This window comes from Thermobia domestica, chromosome 2 (assembly GCF_964235325.1).
Source record: "Thermobia domestica chromosome 2, izTheDome1.hap1.1, whole genome shotgun sequence".
NCBI classification, from domain to species: domain Eukaryota; kingdom Metazoa; phylum Arthropoda; class Insecta; order Zygentoma; family Lepismatidae; genus Thermobia; species Thermobia domestica.
In genome coordinates, this window is record NC_137455.1 from 385,296,101 (window position 1) to 385,316,629 (window position 20,529).

Here is a 20,529-nt window from a genome sequence, read left to right on the forward strand (position 1 = left end):
AAAGCAATATGTAAAATTAAGAAAGAAAGAACAATCATTCCAAGCGTAAAGTATGGTCAAATAGTTGGTTTTATCAATCACTATTTGAGAATTCCTAAAATTGCTTATTTATTTATTTATTTATTTATTATTTATTGCTCTTACTAAACATGAAAAGTAGTCGTTCAGAGTGATTTAACTCTACATACTTCCTTCTAATTCTAGAATAATTTCTAACCCAAATAAACTATTTCTAATTCCAAAAATGTTTTTGAGTTATTGAAAGAATAACAGAAATTCGTATTATAGTTTGCACTTTTAAAGGTATTCAAATAGTTATTTTCTGTTTTCATAAGATTACAAGCGTATCAGGGTATATACTGGTATGAAACAAGTAAATCTGTGTTTGATATTTTCGATATCTTTATCAGAATCAGTCGAAATAACTCTCGTGCTCCGCTGACGAAAAACTGTAACAAAGTTCACGAAATTAGCAGAATGAAAAAGATTTGAGATTCGGAACAGAAAACTTTATTTACTTTTTTAATGTAATTTTTTTATGCAATTGTGATGTCAATGAAGAAGTCATATAAAAGGAAGATAAGAATCTTAAGTAACAATTTCCATGAAATGGAGTAATCTTTTATTTTGAGATGCGAGAAGACCATATAACTAGGTCTCAACTTTGAAAAATCTCGTTTAGAAAAACATCTTGGTAAAAGAGGAATTAAAGATTTTGCCTAATGATATCCATAAAGTCTACCATTTTCGCGCTGAAGAAAGAACTTTAGTTAGGTCTACATTATTTTAAAATGACTTTGAAAAATATAGTGATTATTTTTAGAACGGATGGATTTCATTCGGTCATAACATCTATAAAATTTGTCCAATTTTAATACAGTCTATTGAAAATGACTCAGAAAGGATAAAAATTTTATACAGCATTCACTGTGGTAGTGTCCGGTGCATTCAAGAAATGTGGTAACCGGAAAACTGTCAAAATGCTTCAATTCTTTAGAACGAAAAGGATGAAAGTCCTTACCTAAGACATTAAAGCGCTTGGCATCAGCGGTAAATGACAAACATTTTCACATTCAGATTACAGATGTCACCATGAGACTCGTTGATAAGTTTAGAGCAGTTTCTCAATGAAATCTAACGTCTGTATTGTTGTGTGTTGTGAGCTGAATTGTTTATCGTGTCATACACTGGACCAAAGTGTGTTTTTAGTGAAAATATACTGAAAAATGGATTCCGTCATGGCTACGCAACGAGCATATGAGAGGAAGTATAGTGTACGTGCACCTAAACGGGACACAATATTGGCTCTGCGAAAGAAGCTTGAAACGACCAGGCCGCTTCTTAGTGAAAGAGGTAAGCATCGATTACGACATGGAGGTGTCGTTGATGTCGCGGCTCATCTTACAAGGTTACCAAAAAAGTTTATTCCAAGAGCCGGAATGCAGCTACTCTACGTGCCAGAAAGCTGCCAAGGCAGCATAACTACGAGTTTACAAAGTAACTGCTGTTCACGAATTGCATTGTCCAGATCCAAGATAAACAGATTATCTACTGTCAATGGCTCCTTCAGATCATTACACGTATCTTAAGTATTTTGGAATTCTCAAAATATGCGCATGTGAGTATAAAACAATTCACGTCAGCTAATTGAGGTACCGCTCTATGTCCCCAAGATTGGAATGTGGTGTGATGTGTCTGCAACACGAATAGTGAGACCCATTTTCTTCGAGGGGACAGCTCGTTATATAGACATTTTAATGAATTTGTCCAACAGCTGGACAACATTGAACTAACAGAAGATTATTATGAGCACGATGGGGCCACACCTCTCATGAGAGTATAGCCCTGATCAGCAGTTACTTGGTGATCGGGTTATTTCTAAGAACCTGTGGCCTCCGAGGTCTCCTGATCTTACGTTCCCATATCACTGTCTATGGAGTTATCTAAAAGGTCGTGTGAACGGTGATAACCCACGAACACTGGAACACTTGCGAGCTAACCTTACAAGATAAATTGTAAATATCCCCCAGGATACATTGCGTGCTACCGCAACGAACATGGAGTGACGGGTTTAACTGTGTCTAAGGGAAGATGGAGGAAATTTCCAACATTTGTTTCAGAGATAAGTGATTACCATCCTTCCTGAATAAAATTTTCATTCTGTGTCATTCACAACAAACTGCATTTAAACTAAACATTTTTTTACAGATGTTATGACCGAACGATGTCCATCCATTTAAAAGAAAAAAATCTTTGTATTTAGCAAGGAAGTTGACGATAATGGCTAAAGTTTTCATTCGATCGAAGTGGATGTATCGATCGTTTTCAGTTGCGTAAAAATGTTTTATCGAGGTTTCGACTTTAGTAAAAGTCATTTTATTCTTGTGAACGTTTTATATAAACTGATATTTATCATCAGCATAGTACGCAGTCTTAAAATCGTATAAATCGTATACAGTGTCACGTTTCGATACTATAGCAGTATCTTTATATTCTTGTGCCTTATAAGAAGAATATATTTTGTGCTTGAAGAAGATACAACCATAGCATCAAAACGTTACATTGTAAACTCTTTTTTAATAGTGCGTACTTCTTTGCACTTAGTATCAGTTTAATAAAAGTAATTTAGAAGAAAGCCTGGAAAATCTCATTTTAGCGGGTTAAGGAATGTCATCAATTCCCATACAAAGAGATGAATGTTCTTTTGAAAGTATGAGAAAGAGCGTTAACCAAGGTAATGGTCATTTAAGAGTGAATTCAGGAAAACTCATTTCAAAATAGGATGGGATAACGAATTCCATGAAATGGAATGAATTTATCATTTACTGGTGCAAGAAAACGACTTAACTAGGTTTTGACTTTATAGAAGTTCATGGAAGCCCAAGGAGTTAGTCTACATCCAAAATGAGATATGTCTTCGAGTTTTGGATACGAAAATGATGTAATTAGATTTCGACTTTGCAAAAAATTATTTAAGGATAAATTTAGGAAGATTAATTTCGTAAAGATTGGCAATTTTACTAACAATTTGTATGAAATAGGGTAAATCTTCAGTTTTTCGTCTTGACATTGAGAAATCATTTATGGGCTCTTTCGAAAACGGTATACAGAAACCTAATGAATTCAAACTTGAGTCAATAAAAATGAATATCTTAAAATCAAAAGTTTGAATATGCTTCCAATATTTTACATTAACATGATCATTTCCCGTTAAAAAAGGTACTTCTGACGGTATGTATAAAATTATATTGCTGAGAATTTGGATCAAAATTCTCGACTAGGTAGAAATATTTTGAATGCTGTCTATATCTACTTTATGAATTATGAAAATTAAAATTAACAAAGAATGTAAGCAACTTTTGACAGTTATTATACACAGTACACCTAAAAGTAAATTTATGCTCCTTTAGATGAATATTGCTATAGAAATCATCTTTGCGCAAGAGAACAATTCGGACAGAAATTGCTCAATCCAAAATCAAATTCAATATAATATATCCGGTGTACAAGGTATCATTGACCTTGTAGCCGTTATAAATTCAGTTTTGGTGTAATGCAAAAGCTTTGTAAAAAACTTTGTTTATTTGCAATGATATTCACTTGAAAATTGTATTATAAGTTTAACTGTGCTCCCTAAAATTTTTGACTATTCTATTATCATTTATTAATTCCTTTTAGGGACCTCCAGGACCAGTTGGACCCCCAGGACCGGCAGGAGAAAGAGGACTTAGAGGTGAAACTGGACCTCAGGGAGTTGAAGGACCACAGGTGAATACTATATTTATATATTATATGCAAATGAAGATTTCCTCAATATTAAAAACAAAATAAAAAGTTCCAGTTCTAGAACATTCTTGTTTTCAAATCTCCATTTTATAAACTCTTTAAATTTTAACCACTTCATTTTTATAACAGTGCAGGTATGGACTGCTCTATTACATAATCTATCTATATAAATAAAAATGACAGTGACTATGTTTATGACTTAATAACTCTTGAACCACCCGACCGATCTCGATCAAATTTTCAGCATAGGTGAAGTCCGGACCTGGAATGATTTTAATCATTTTGCTTTGACGGTGCAACTTAGGACAGGGATATATATATATATATATATATATATATATATATATATATATATATATATATATATATATATATATATATATATATATATATATATATATATATATATATACAGTGGCGGATCCAGGATATGATCAAGGGAGGGGCTAAACCATAATTTGCCGTTTTATCCAGTGTAAAGCTGAATTGAAGCCCATTTTATCCAGTGTAAACCTGAGCGTCAAGGGGGGGGGCTATAGCCCCGTAGCCCCCCCCTTAGATCCGCCCTTGTATATATATATAAATGATTGAGATACCGTTTAAATCCAAATTCAGCCCACAATAGTAATATTTAATTTTTATTTATATACATTACTTATTATTTTCTGATTTTTATTATATTTTCTTTGTCTCTATCAATTTAAATTCTTATTTTAATCCAGTGAAGCGAGTTAGTATACAATAAAATTACTTTAATCTATTGCCTTATGCAGTATCAAGTGGTTAAATTGTACGTTTAAACTGATTCAAAGAAGCTTAATGTTAACATTTCCTAAATAAGCTTGTAGGAAAATGAGTAAAACGATAGAAAACAGGATGAAGAGATGATATAATTTAATAATAATATGTCCATGTCATAGGGACCACGTGGAAAACCAGGACCACCAGGGCCTGAGGGATCGAAAGGTGATCGAGGTGAAGGTGGACCTAAAGGCGCCAAAGGGCACAGAGGACTCATTGGTTTACAGGGAGTTCCAGGACCACAGGTAAGAGTTTCATTCAAATAGGGATAGAATTTTGTATGTATATATTCTCGCAACGTTGTAATTCGTTTGTATTTAATCGTTACTAATTCGGTAATATTTATTTGTTTGAATTTCAATTTGGAAATATCATACAAATAATTCGTTCCTATATTTCTTATTCGTCTTAGTTATATCATAAAGTATTTTAAATGCATTATACACGCCTTTCTGTAGGTTTCCGGTTATTTTTTTTATTTTTTATTTTATTTTATTTTATTTTATTTTTATTTTATTTTTGTTAAAATGAGTTTTGTACATAAGATAATCACAAGGAGGTAAAATGAAAATAAACAGATAAGTAAAAAAAGAAAAAAAGAGAGTTTACTTCAAATTTAACAAAATCAGATGTTAAACTGTACTTTAACAATTCTTAATATTAGTGAAATTTATCTGTTACGACTCTGGAACTCACTAAAGAAATAATTAACACTTCTGACCAGGGTATATGCACTTACTTATTAAAACTAAAATACAGTGTAATGCTTTCGACAACTTAACGTTATCTTCATTAGACACTAGCTGGAAAACCTTTTTAGTTAGTGTTAAACATTTTCAGTTAGTGTCTGATGAAGATAACGTTAGGTTGTCGAAACCGTTACACTGTATTTTAGTTGTAATAAATAAGTATATATACTCTGGTCAGAAGTGTTAATTATTCCTTTAGTGAAATTTCTTCGAAAAAACTCAAATTAGCAAATGTTCTGAATAACTTACTATTTTCTTCCAAATTAAATCTCACAGTCTTTTCGAAATCATAAATTAATCTCGCCAACACTAATTGCAAATTGTCATTTTCAGGGTCCACCAGGAGACAAGGGCATGACTGGTCCACCTGGAATAGCTGGGAAACCAGGAGAACCTGGAAGTAGAGGTAAAATTAATATTTGCATTTTTAAGAGTGATTCTCATTCAAATAAATTTAATGTTATGCTTCAAGTTTAACTAAATCAAACGTTAACACTTAATTTAGTATTGTAATTGCTTAGAAAATTAATCATCAAACTTGTAGATATTCTGACAACATTGATGTTTTCTTCCAACACAAATTTTACTGCTACTTCGACTGCTACTAACGTATGTTAAATTAGAAAATTTAAGATTTTGTTTCTGAAATATCCACTGCCAACGAACAAGTATAACGATAATATGTATGTTACTATGGACTATGGTCTGTAACGTATGATATTTTCTTTTATGGCCAGATCTGCCCATTTATGTTATTTAGTTTGGGCCAGACATGAATACGTATGCTTTATACAGTCAGTTTACAACACAAAAGGTATGCCATGGCGAATTAGTGTATATTCGTTTAAAAAGAAGATATTTTGTAAAAATTAAGAAGGTAAATATTAAAGTATAAGAAGGTAAATATATATAATTATAAGAAGGTAAATATATATAAGGAAGTGGGAACAGAACATGAACGTTATATATGTTTAATGCCGGAACCCGGAAACTTCGAAACTAGCTAGAAGTTAAGTACGCTAGTCTCACGTTTGTTATTACGAATATTGTATATGATATTGCGAAGTAAATAGCATAGATATTCATGTCTGGCCCAAACTAAATAACATAAATAGGCAGATCTGGCCATAAAAGAAAATGATATCACACGTTTCAGACCATAGTCCATATAGTAACATATACATTTTATCATTATACGAGGGACACTATTTTTTGAAGAGGGGAGTTCGGTTCAAAGAAAATACCAGGAACTAAAGACTTATTTCATATACTTTCATTAAAATTTCGAGTGATACAGTTTGTACTCTCTCATTGCGCCCAGGCGTCTACTACTAAAATTATGTTTCTCAAAGAAAGAATGAAAAATCGCATTAATTCCTTTTTTAGTTTGAATTCAGATCATAGTTTATAACAAGTGTTAAAAGGATATATAGTTTTATGCATTGCATACTAAATGGATGTGAGTTAATATTCTTTTATTTTCGAAAATATGCGAATCAAATATCAGATAAATAGAAACTATGTTAACTGCTAAGAAACTAGTCTAGTAATCAGTTTCCTTTCATATTATCTTCTTTCTCTAAGTAGACAGAAACAGGTACGGAAGTTTAAAGCGAGTAGAAGTCTTAAGCTGTCAGATACTTCCATTACAATGAACATAACACTTCTCATATTATAGAATTGTAAGACAAAATTATGTTTTAAGTTCGTGCAACTTTCAAAAGTCGATTGATTTAACTTAAAGTAAAAGACTCTTAGTTAATATTTTATAAAAATAATTTGATGGAAATAAACAAGGAGTTCATTAAGTTGTATTATTCTGGTTAAGAGAAAGAGATCTCACAAAGTTTAAATACTTACCTTGATCAAATACAGAAAAGCTACTTAATAGTTGGCATTTGTGCTTTACAAGTAAAGCAATCAGTTGCTTTTACAATTTGTTGAAATCTGCAAAGAAGAAGTTATTCTATTTGTTATCAACATGTGATGCCTTTAAGTTTTTGTGGCATCTTTGTGATCCATAAGCAATCGAACTTTGAGGTCTTTTACACCCTTAGAAATTTATTACTCGGATATGGAGCGGTGCATTTTTGAGACAAAAGGTGTAAAATCTTAAAAATTTGGGAATATTTGGCACAAAGTAACTCGTGATCATTAGTCAGAGGGTATGTTTTTCGTATTGTTAGAACGTATGATAAACTCTTTTCATAGATACTACCAAATTGAAATAAATACATATTGTTCCGGTGTACCTTAAATGTCGGGATAGTATGAGAGGTACCTAAGAGGTGCGGGATTTACCAATACAATTTGTTTACAATACCAAATTTGTTTAAAACCGAATTTGTTTAAAATAAAGCACATGTTTAATGCGGGCAACTCCACCACTAGTTTCTGGCAAATAGAACCATGACAAAATTTAGACAAAGGAAATGAGTATGAATTTAGTTTTAAAAATAATTTAAAAATAACTAATACATTTTCTTTGAGAATTGGTAGCAATAAGGGCGTTAAAGGAATAGATGGTAGAGCAAAGGAAATGAAATCTTTAGGTTTTACGTCCCACGGTTATACCGGTTAGGCTAAAAGAGACGGTGATAATGAGTAATGAATGAAATGGTGGAATGAAGAAAGTGGGAGGAAACGGGAGAACCCCGAGAAAACCCACGCACACGGTGTTTGTCCACCACAAAGTTCACTTGGCGGGGGCTGGGATCGAACCCGGGACCCCAAGCACCAGAGGTGAACGCTCTACCACTGAGCCACCGCGGCCCCCTAGAGCAAAGGAATAGCAACTAATTTTAAACACTCTCACCCTAATTCGAAGTAGTTCCAAAATCCTCGCTCTTACTAGTAGGTGATGTTAGGCACTATCCTCGAAGTTCCATTGACTTGCAGGTCGGGGCGTCTCGTTGAAATCCATAATTGAAGACTTGTCCGTCAACCGACCATGGCATCGAAAGACAGACCGCTGGCTGAACGGTGTTGGTTAAAGACAAGATCCAACGCAGAATGACGAATGATCAGAATCACCAACGAATTACCATCGAATGGCCAAGATTGTGCTTTCTTAATTGCTTTTAACCCAACTGACCCTCTAACATCAGAATGAGGAAATGGTGGTGACACCACATGATTTCCTGAGCGTGGTCGATTACGCAAAAGTGAAATTAACAAAGTCTGTGTTTTCACATGTCGTCGACTCAACACAAAGTTCTTAAACTTCCTCCTGAGCTTGCTGACGTCGACATGTAAACGTACCAAGAGCAAACTGATCAGTCAATATACTTACTTCTGTGTCCATTACTTTCTGTTGTAACATCGTGTATTGCGTAAACGAACGAAGCGGACAATGTCTTGTAGTAGCCTGACCATGAGGGGCCAATAAGGTTGAACCAATTGAGAGAAGCAATTGATCTAGCAAAGCAAACTAAAAGTGTCGGGTGCGAGTCTATTAAAGGCTGAAGGTTCTAAAGGTCGCTACCACTGTTTATTACAAATTTCTTACAAGTATAAAGACTTCTTCAATAACAGCAAAGCAATAGGTAATCAATATATCGATGTAAAATCAGGTAGCGACGTCAAACAGAATATCGGTTTTAATAACATCCGGCAGTGAACGTTTTGAAGGCTGCTGGGTTTCCGTTGATGACTGATTGAATGAATAAAAGTTGAGTCATGAGATCATGTCCTATTACAGTATGTTTATCACAATTTAAGCAATAAATGTTAACAATGTAATATTTTGTGTTAAAGGACCCCCTGGTCGTGATGGCAGCCCTGGTCCGCAAGGTATCGTAGGGCCTCCAGGACCAAGAGGTCCACCTGGAGAAGAAGGTCGAAATGGTCAACCAGGGCCTCCTGGACCACCGGGTCCACCTGGTCCCCCAGGAGAACCAGTTGGTTATGACGCAGCTGCTCTCGCGGCTCTGCTCGGTCAAGGACAATCAAAGGTCAGTGTTTTATTTTTCTTCAAGATTTCTTTTTTCTTTCATATATTAAAATAAATCATATTTTACTTTTTATATTTTAAATGGTACTATTCTAGATTATAAATTTCTCTGTCGTGTTGAATACATGAAATGAAATCCGTCGTATATTTCTAAGCTTCTATTCTGTTAATGTTGTGGGTTTTAGTTTCACCTTTTCTTCTTGAAGGGCGTCACCAGTTACTGTGCTTACATCACCATGTAGAATTAACCTGTATACCAAGATAATTTATTACAAGTAGTAAACATTATATCTTACTGATTTTATTCTGTTTATACACACATTATGATTAAACAAAATCAAATCAATTCAAATCATTATTGCTATGTTTGGTATATATATACACGTATCAAATATACGACCAACGTTAATTGAAAATTATTTAAAATCTTTTATGTCATTGTGTTAAAAGTTTTAGTTAGTGCCAAATAGAGCTGCAACTCAAATGATCGAACAATTCTTAAACCACTATGTTTACTTACCTAGCAATATTATTAATCACTCACAGCACTGTGGGTGTGGAGCAGAATGGAGAGAATTAGTTGTGTCGAGCGGAAACGAATGACAGGGTGTTAGAAATAGTGGGAGAAAAAAGAACAGTTTTATATATTATTGAGAAATGGAAAACTGGTTCGGACATTGGCTAAGAAGAAACTGTATCATGATGGATGTTCTAGAGACAGAATGGTAGGAAATAGAGGGATGGGGCGAAGGGAACTACAATCGGTGGACGATATCAAAACAGAAAAATCGTACTTGAAGACGAAAAGGTTAGCGGAAGACCGCGGGGCATGGAAACTTCTCAGTTGCGGCAACTTACCTGCCAATAATGGGAGAATACCTATGATGATGATGATGATTATGATTAATGACAGCAGATTTTCCCTCTGTCTTATCTAATCATGTGTATTGGTTTGTGCTGCTAGAACTTTATACTTTTCCGCACAATACAGTCATTCAAGCATAGGAACTTACATTGTTTCTTGTACCGTTCACTGGACGTTGCTTTATTCATTCAGGGATAACTATTGCTCCGGGTGAGAGTGGATAACTATTGCTCCGGGTGAGAGTACAAAAATAATGCATAATTTCAAATGTTTAATATATATATATATATATATATATATATATATATATATATATATATATATATATATATATATATATATATATATATATATATATATATTTATATATATATATATATATGTAAATGCTTTTGTCCCAAATACATGAGAAACGTACCATGGGTAGAACGTACTTTTTTTCATATTTAACTTTTATTTATAGTTTACTAACGCACCTAGAAAACATATTATTTAAAGTAACAATCATGGATATTTTGATTTTTATAAACATGTTTCATTTTAAAGCAGAACTTGTAATGTCATATGTGATGGTTGAAGAAAGTAAATATAAAACATTAATGTATTGTTATATGAACAGGGCCCAGATCCACTGAGTGGAGATGAACCAGCCAGGATATTTGCAAAGGATATAAGTGAGGAAGAGAGGAAAGAACTGGTGCTGAAGGCATATGAACATCTCAAGAATTCCTTTGAGCGATTCAAAAAGCCAGATGGACAAAAGAGTTCTCCAGCGAAAACGTGTAGAGACCTTTCTGTAGCCCACCCGGAACTTCCTACAGGTTAGTATGCTACGGAAGTTGGATTTTGTATAACCTATTTGTTTGTGGAGTGTTTCTGAAGATATTTACAAAATATAATAAGTCTTTCTTCATCACATTTTTATAATTTGATTTAACTTCATATGTGATTAAGGAAATATGTGATAACTAGTTTTAAAAATAGTACATTTTAATTGATTCTTCTAATTGATTCATGAATTACTTTCAAAAGAAAACTGGAAAATCAGCGTACAATATTAGAAAATAATATCGATAAATTAAATGACATACTCGGACGACACAGATACTTATGATCCAAGGCATTCCAGAAACTACGTTACCGAAGGCGCGGATATCTTGTGCACTTAACCCATTACCTAGCTATGCTCTACGTATAGCGAAGCATTCTTTTCCATATGATAGATTTCGAGGATAAATATAGGCCATTTTTTAATACTTTCCTTTCTCTGTTCAGGCGAATATTGGATAGATCCCAACGAAGGCGACACGAAAGATTCTATCCTTGTCCATTGCAACATGGAAACTAAAGCATCGTGTCTATTGCCCAAGCCAGACAGGACGAAGGAAATTACACATGTCGGCGATGTACAGGAAATGTGGGTTAGCGAAATGAGAGATGGAATGCAGGTAAGTAAAACTGCTTGAAAGAAAAAAAAAAGAAAAAACATGGTGGTTGATACCATAGTTGCAACAGGAATTTATTTAGCAGATTATTATTTTCGAATTTATTAAAATGTTAAAAAGTATAAGTCTTAAAATATTGTATCAATCATTATATTACAGGGTAGCATAAATGATTCATTCGTTCTGAAAAGGCTATATTTTCAAAAGTATTACACGTACATACATGGAAGATATATGGAAAGAACTACAAAGTCATCAAGTTTGTATTGTGTGGCAGCACGAATCCATTATCTTTCCAATCGGATGTGGCCAAGGATGTTATAAAATAGAGGATCTGCCCATACGTATCTTCATCATATGAACTCAATGAAGCCAATAAACAACCGAGCATCGTCTGAGCCGGCACGTCTGATTGGCTACTCTCGTTTCCGCCATGATTGTTGGCTCGAAACATTGAGATCTTATTGGCGCGGAGTGGGCAGAGTAGGTGTGGCGAAGCTGTGACGTATGACTTCATGATTTTGTTGTATGGGCAGATCCTCTATTTTATAACATTCTTGGATGTGGCAGTGTGTAGTGTGGCAATGTGACAGTACAAGGTTAGTACCTGCTGAAGCTGGAGGAAAAGCAAGAAATAAAGTTTTTGTGTGCTTGAATAAACCAGATGTTCGTCTGTTATAGCTATGGAACGCGTTTTCAGAAGAGACTATGGAAAAGAACCGCCATGTAAACAAAGCATTTAGGGATGGTATCGGCAATTCAAGGTCACTGGTTGCTTCTGTAAAAGGAAAAAAATCTGGCCTCCCAGATCTCCTGATTTAACGCCCTGCGACTTCTTCCTGTGGGGGTACGTTAAGGACCTTGTTTACGTACCCCCCACTACTGCAATCCTTAGTCGAGATCAAAGAACGCATCAGTGCAGACAATTGACAGGACTATGTTACAAAATGTATGGAATGAGTTTGAGTATTGTCTGGACGTGCGTCATGTCACTAAAGAGACACATATTGAATATTTGTAGAGAGTGTATAATCTTAGTGAGTTTGTGGTTCTTTTCATACATCTTTCATGTGTGTACGTGTAATATTTATGAAAATATAGCCTTTTCAAAACGAATCAATCATTTATGCTAGCCCTGTATTAGTAAGTATTACGTAGAGAATCAATATTAATTATAAATAATGCATAGCATTATCCCAGACTTCGAACTACCCTCAAAATACACATCTAAAAGCTAATAATAGCAAATCTTTTCAAGAATTATGATGTTGCTATCTTAAGAAGGGCAATAATTACTTAAAGTAAATATGAATGGAAAGGTACAAGGAGCTAAACTAAACAGAAAAACACAACACAAATTATCTTTAGAATTACGTATACTTGAGTGATTTTTTACTTGTCAAAAATGCAATCAATTGTCCATTTTCATTCAAAATAATCTTCTCATTGCCTTTTGAAATAAGTTCCTTAATAATTTTAGAACAATTTTTAAACCTCAATGACCTCAATGGTATCTATCGGAAATATTCATCGAGATGTGTATTATAACACTGCATTACATTTTTTATATTAAAAAAACATTCCAGATACTTGCTCCTCTTTTGAAGAAGACATTTTTTGTAACATTTTGTTTACCATGTATGTCAAAAGTACTATGTGATGATGATATCCTATCTGTTCATCAATTCTTTTCTTTCTTTCCTTTCTATCTGATGAAGCATTTAGTAAAATATTTTATATTGTTCTTTTATTGTGTGTGATTATCTTTTCACTAGTTTCTGGTATTATTATTTTATATTTTCATGTTTTAATCCTTTTCCTTTCATTATGATTCTTTTCTTTTCACACATTATTTAATTGCTCTTCTCCACCACTAACAATCTAACCGTCCCATTAATTTTATCTTCTCACATCTACTACTTATAGTCTAGAAAAAATATCAGTGACCCTGCATCCGAATATGATGTCCATCTGAACGCTTCTAAGCTTCTTCTCTGTTCTTTAATTTTTCTTTTGTTTTCTCATTACTTCTTCCCTTTTATATTTGATTAAACCTTTTCTCACTACGTCTTTCGCTCCCTACTTGATTAAACCTTTTCTCATTATTTCCTCCTCTTCTTCTTTGATGAAACCTTACTCATTACTTCTTCTTCTCCGTATTTGACGCAGCATTTTCTCATTATGTTTATCATTTCCTATTTGATGAAGCATTTCCCATTACTTCTTCCTCAGTTTTTTAGCGAAAGAGGTTGTGCATTTTTAGTGTTGTGAGTGTTTTCACTATTTTTTTGGGAAACCGAAAAATAGAGAAAACATAACTTCATTCATATTTACTTTAGGGTCATTGGTGGTAATTTTCCAAGCTGTGAAAGCTCTAGTTTTCTACTCTGAGAATAGTTTGTGATATGCATTGTTTACAATTAGATTTTATACTTCATATTTTCGTCTAAAATTTACATGGCTTTAAAACAGTTATTGCTTGTTCTCATGGGTGTACATATATGTACAGACTACTTTGCGAGTTTATTTAAGTTGATTTATTATTATTATTATTATTATTATTATTATTATTATTATTATTATTATTATTATTATTATTATTATTATTAGAACGATAGAAAGAACTCTGTATTCAATACCTTACTTACCATGTTTAATAACAGAAGCCAAGACACTTAGAAATTAGGTTTATGTTAGGTTTTTAGTACTTTTATAATGTTTTATCCTGGTATAACAACAATTGACACATGAATTTATTTTATAAATAGTTATACTGATATTTTATTATTATATAATCTAATCATTAAGATTGGGGCTATTTCAGTGTTTTACTTTATATGACTCAGTTTTAAACAATGAAATATTAAAATTCTACTCTTATATGATACTTACATTGAATTCTAAACCTTTAATTGTATTATGCACAAAATATTCAATTACCTGGTACAGTGCTATACATAGTTAACGCTGTTCTTAGCAAGGGCGCCGATTTCTTTGTAAATTTGGGGGGGGGTCCAGCCCACATGAGCTTTGGGGAGGTCCGGCTCCCCTGGAATCGGCGCCCTTGATTCTTAGCACTTTAATGAAATCATATTATTATTATTATTATTATTATTATTATTATTATTATTATTATTATTATTATTATTATTATTATTATTATTATTATTATTATTCTCACTGAAGTATGGCACATCAAATTTTGAAAGATCATGATAAATTGAATTCATTATTCCAAAAGTCTGTAATGCTTTAAAAGGGAAGTTCCATATATTTGTAATTCGTTGATAAACTAAAAGCGATTTTATTGTTTCAGCTTACATACAAGGCCGATAGCAATCAAGTAGGATTCCTGCAGCTTCTTTCGAACGGAGCAACCCAGAATCTCACTTATCACTGCAAGAACTCGGCAGCTTATTTTGATGCTGTGAAGAGAACTTACCGTAAAGGAATGAAGCTTCTTGCATGGAACGATATGGAAATTACTCCTCGTGGAAATCAGCGCTTCCGGTATGAAGTGATTGAGGATGAATGTAGGGTAAGTTTCCATTGTTTCTCTTCTTTTGAGTACGTGGTATTTTATCATGCTATCTTTCGCAGTCTTCAATGATACTTGCAAAAGAAAGAACTATTTACGAATACAGATTCAGTATCTTAATAAAGTCTTTGTTTTATATTCTGATGTATTGTCAGAGCAGTGTTGCCAGATTGAGGGAGCTTTTAAGTGGCCTCGCTACCAAAATTTCAGATTGGGTGACACGCTACTTTTTAGACTAGCCCTACTTTTAATTATTTGTAGGCTATAATTCTTAAGAAAGCGCTACTTTCCTACTTTTATATATAAAATCACAAATTATTTGTTTTATATAATACAATAAAACGTTTGTTTGAGTATTCTATTCATAATGAAGAATACCTTTAGTGAAACTAACATTTTCGATACTAGTTCCATTCTAGTTTTAATATTTTTTTATTCTCCAGATCTGACAACACTAGACTTTTGCTGAGTTTACGTTATTACAGTATCACTGACCGTATTGCTGTCTCAGTTAATACATAAGCCTAATAATTGTACGGATCTGCTGAGTAAACGTGAACATTGCAAATTTAATTTTGTTACTGTGTTATCCATGTTAACATAATGAAGGAATGCAGCTACTATGAAAACTTCCAAAATCCACGGTTCACAGATTAAAAAAATAGTAAATAAATTAAGGAAGTGAGGAATAATAGTGATTACTATAAAAATTGTAAAGTGTAGTTGACCCCATAAAACTGACTTAAGCAAACATGTCTCCTTAGAAATCAGATAGGTCGTCCATTTTATATTATCATCGTCTGCACACTACCGTTCTACTGCTCCTGACGTATTATAGAATTTGCTCTAACACCACCTGACCGTTTTCAACCCAGTCATCAGATGTACTTCCAACTCCAGGTGTTTTCGTTACTGGTACCGTATATATGATTAGTAAAAGTGCATAAATACAAGATAAATCATTTTTATGTTTGGGCTACAAGTAGTTCAAATCCGCTAGTTTTGGACCACAATTTCGCTACTGTTTAATCTTCAGATCTGGCAACACTGCGTCAGAGAAGCAAGAATGGTTTCCAATCTTTCTAAGGCATATTCAAAGTACTGCCCCACTTAAATCAATTGAAGACATTTTTTCTAGTCTTTCCTTACTTTCAGTTCATGGTAGTGGTCGTCATCAGGGTAAAAACAGAAGAATATTATTTCGAAGTATGTCCAATGTTTTCCTTGATAAAGACTTCTAGTATATGTTGCAAACTAAAGTTGGCAGTTTAAAAGAAGAGTAATTTAATGAATAAAATGGGTGTTTACCAAAATACAGAAGTAATTCAATTAATAAAATGGGTGTTTACCAAAATACAGGAGTAATTTAATTAATAAAACGGGTGTTTACCAAAATACAGGAGTAATTTAATTAATAAAACGTGTGTTCACCAAAATACAGAAGTAATTTCATTAATAAAATGGGTGTTTACCAAAATACAGGAGTAATTTAATTAATAAAATGAGTGCTTACCAAAATACAGGATTAATTTAATTAATAAAATGGGTGCTTATCGAAATACAGGAGTAATTTCATTAATAAAATGGGTGCTTAGCAAAATACAACAGTAATTTAACTTGTTATTTTTAACCATTTATTTTACAAGTATTTCCGCGCTTACCAATAAGACAAAATGCAGTACTTTGATAGGTGGTGGATAATTTATAGAATCACTCCACCAAGTAAAATTAGCTCCCTTGTACATTTTGAAAACTAAAAACATAATTTTCTATAAATTAGAAAATATTCTAAAATATAGCGTTAAGTGTGAAAATTAAAATGATTTAACATGTATGCTTACCAAAGGCGTAGAAGCAGAAGGATTACAACATATCTTCCAAAATTTTGGTGAAGAACTGTATCTCTTTGATCCTCCTCACACTATTTTTCTCTTAATTTTCCTTTTGGCGTTTTATTTATTACTTTAAAGAATACCCTAAACTGTTCCACATTTATATATACAAAAGATTCACAAGTTAGTTTCAAGATAAATATGATTAATATATAATCTAGAACCTGAGGCCTATTCCACCATTCAACTTTGCAACTTTTCACTTTTCGCTTCTTACTTTGAAAAATTTGCTAAGTGAAATTTTTTTTTTTTTTTTTTTTTAGTTCCACCATTACTTTCGAAGAACTTTGCAATTTTATGTTCTGCAACTGTAAAGTTGCAAAGTCTTTGCAAAATGACAGTTGAACGTTGATGTGCGACTTTAGGTGCTATATTCTAGTTAGTAATTTGCAAGGATTGGTAATAGGATTAGTGAATTATTTCAGAAATGATGAAAAAATAAGTAGATGAGAAGAAAATAGCAGTTATTCAAGTGGTCAAAGAACAACGTAATATATTGTTTGGTTCATTAAAGACAAATTGACCAAAACTATTCTATATCTGGAAACATACCGCGTTATGCAGAGTCATTTTAACGCATGATTCGCGTCATACTAAAGCCCTGAATACTGCAGGAAACATATGTTAGTCGAACTCTTTAGCATGGCACTAATTACGTGTCAGAACGACTCTGCGTAAGGCCCATAATATTTATAATAGAGTTAGCAACACCATGCACTGTTCTATTAATTTTTTAAAAAAAAAAATTAAAAAAGTAAAAAAAAAGTTGCTTTTGACAAACGGTGTACAAAGAAAGTTGCTTTTGCCACACGGTACATTTGTCCTAATCCATTCATTTGAGTACCATTTATGAAGCCTAATTAAGGCAAAGGAGTACCTGTTGTCTTGCTGTAAGGGTTTTACTACATTTTGTTGTTCTTTCCAAAACCGGTACAAATGTGCTCTAATACGAATTTTACTTGCTAACTTGGCAAACGAAAGAATTCTTTAAACTTAAATAAATTCATGCCGTGGAAGTTGATTCTGTTTTTATACACTTTGTTAGGAATTGCGTTCTCACTTGATGAATATAATAACCTTCTAAGCATTTTCAAACGGCAATGGCTCTTAGTCAATCATTCAAGCAAAGGAAAATTTTTCTTTGCAAAATACGACACAACTTTCCAAACTCTAGCTTTGCACTTTTCAGTTTTAAGATGATTTTGGAACAAAAGTCAGATATTTCTGCAGTCTTTGCAAGTTTTTGCTCTGCACCTTGCACTTTTCACTTTGCAGAAATATTTTTTTTCGTGGAACATCAACCTTGCTGCAAATTGCAAAGAGCAAAGTGAAAAGTTGCAAAGTTCAATGGTGAAATAGGCCCCTGTTTTCTAGCAAACCTTTAGTTTATTTATTTTCCTACAGAATAAAACGTTGTTTTAATGATATTATATAGAGTATTTAAGTCGTTATCTAGGTCATTGAATAGTATTTTTACAAAGTCGTAGAAACACTAGTTAGGGATAGGTACAAGGAAAAATCCATGATATAAGAAAAGTAAAATCCAAACTTCGCAGCACAGTGATATAGTAGAAGTTGAGATGAAGAATGTAATCTAAATCAATAAAGTATTGATTACTGTTTGAAATGTTTATTTTACAATTTAACACAAGAAGCACGTCGAAAAGACATGAGAACATACAAGCATAAAGTTCTATTTGCTCTTTGTGAGTCCACATTTCATTTTCTCCTACTACAGATGCTTCAAAATTTCGTTGCAACCCTCTCCTTCCCTTTGAGATAAATAGCTTGTGAGGCCTTTCAAGATTATTCCTTAGTAGGTAAATCTTGATTCAAGCGAAACTATACTCATTCCACATTTATAACAATAATAAATAAATAAATAAAGTAAAAATTAAATAAGAAAATTAAGGATAAAATGATACTTGTGAGTTTTATTGAAATCAGGTGTTTTCAGTCATTAATTATTATTATTGTATTTTCAAACTATAAGTTCTAAAACTAACCAGAGGATTCATATAATATCAGGGCTTCACATTGCATTCAGAATAAAATTCCGAAGAACTCACAAAGCAAAGAACAGTTTCTACAGTGTTAAATTAGAGACTTTTGTGTTCAATAGGTATGTCAGATAATGATATACCTAATCCATTCTTATTGTGTTCCACAAAATTTGAAAATCATTTAAGAAAAACTTAAGGAAACGTAACAAAATGTCTCAGTGAATTTATGTATATATGATGGCTTAAGTTTGGACAAGATTTTGAAATAAAATAATCATTCTTTTATTTTATTAGTTAATTTGTTCAGTTATGGTATCTTAAGAACAGTGAGTTCATAATTTCAATTCTGATACAAATATAATACAAGTGCAAAAGTTGACAAATAAGACAACTTGTAGTATCGAAATATTATAGTTCGTTAAGAATAAGAATTCTATTTAATTTTCTAAAAGAAAAAAGTTTATTTCTTGTTTTATTATTTAATATGTTTTAATTTCTTTATTAATAGTTCAAAGGCAGTGATTGGGCGAAGACAGTGATTACTTACCAAACAGATAAACCACAGAGGTTGCCAATCTTGGACGTAGCAGTGCGAGATATCGGAGGTGAAGATCAGAGTTTCTGGTTGGAAATAGGTCCTGTATGTTTCACATAGAATATCTCACTTCTCTGTGTTTTCCAGTGAAAGCAGTATATTATTGCAAGATACTTGCCAAAATGCATTGAGACTGCAATCTAAGGAGCTTATCCTTTAGTAGAGACCAAAATGAAAGAAGACTCTTTTGTATATATTTTTTCTTTACTGCCGCTCCTATTATGTGCTTCCAGGACAGTGAAGATGAATTGACTTAGTTTTTTTATATTGTCTACATTGTACAACTACTCACTGCCATGTCTTATCTCAGTGTGTTCATTTTATTGTAGGAACAAAGTATTAAAATACCGTATATGAGACTTTTCTCCCCCGAAAGATAAAGGTTTGTTAGTATGCGATATAATCTCAACAGTTACCTTACATGTGTAAATGATGAAATGTACTTTTTACGCACAATACAAGATATACACAAAATAATTTATATTAATTTTGTATGTAGTAAAAATATTTTTTTTTAAATGTGTATTTGGGACCACAAAATTTGTATATTTTTTATCTGTGAAATAAATTTGTCATAAACAATTCTAAATATTCTAATGAATTTTATTAAATATTCTAATTTCGCTGACAAAAGGGCCTATCTGGTTTGCGGTAGGGACCAGACTGTCATGTGATCAGGTCAAAAGCCACGTTGCGTGCTAAATAGAGTGTGGGGATTCCAAATCCAGATGTTAGATATTTCAAGTATGTAACCTTCGCGTGGGACGCCCCCGGTAATTCGAAGAAGATGCATATACTTTATAATTAAAATATTATTTATTTTACTCATACTTGACTTTTGACAATGTTCTATACATCGCCTCTACATCGTCTGTAAGCTCTTCATTATGTCTTTGCAATAAT

The 20,529-nt window shown here is 32.8% G+C and overlaps 1 protein-coding gene across 2 annotated transcripts in view; it reads left to right on the forward strand.

Moving 5' to 3' along the window:
* LOC145678887 (uncharacterized) overlaps positions 1–20,217 on the forward strand; it is a 136,299-nt gene extending 116,082 nt beyond the window's left edge. For both annotated transcript variants that reach the window (XM_081749463.1, XM_081749464.1), the window contains 8 exons: positions 3,679–3,768; positions 4,707–4,832; positions 5,670–5,742; positions 9,093–9,289; positions 10,773–10,974; positions 11,429–11,601; positions 14,915–15,136; positions 19,540–20,217. In XM_081749463.1, the coding sequence (XP_081605589.1) occupies positions 3,679–3,768; positions 4,707–4,832; positions 5,670–5,742; positions 9,093–9,289; positions 10,773–10,974; positions 11,429–11,601; positions 14,915–15,136; positions 19,540–19,686 (1,230 nt within the window). In that variant the 3' untranslated portion in view covers positions 19,687–20,217. The remainder of the gene's footprint in view (positions 1–3,678; positions 3,769–4,706; positions 4,833–5,669; positions 5,743–9,092; positions 9,290–10,772; positions 10,975–11,428; positions 11,602–14,914; positions 15,137–19,539) is intronic.
* The last annotated feature ends 312 nt before the right edge of the window (positions 20,218–20,529 follow it).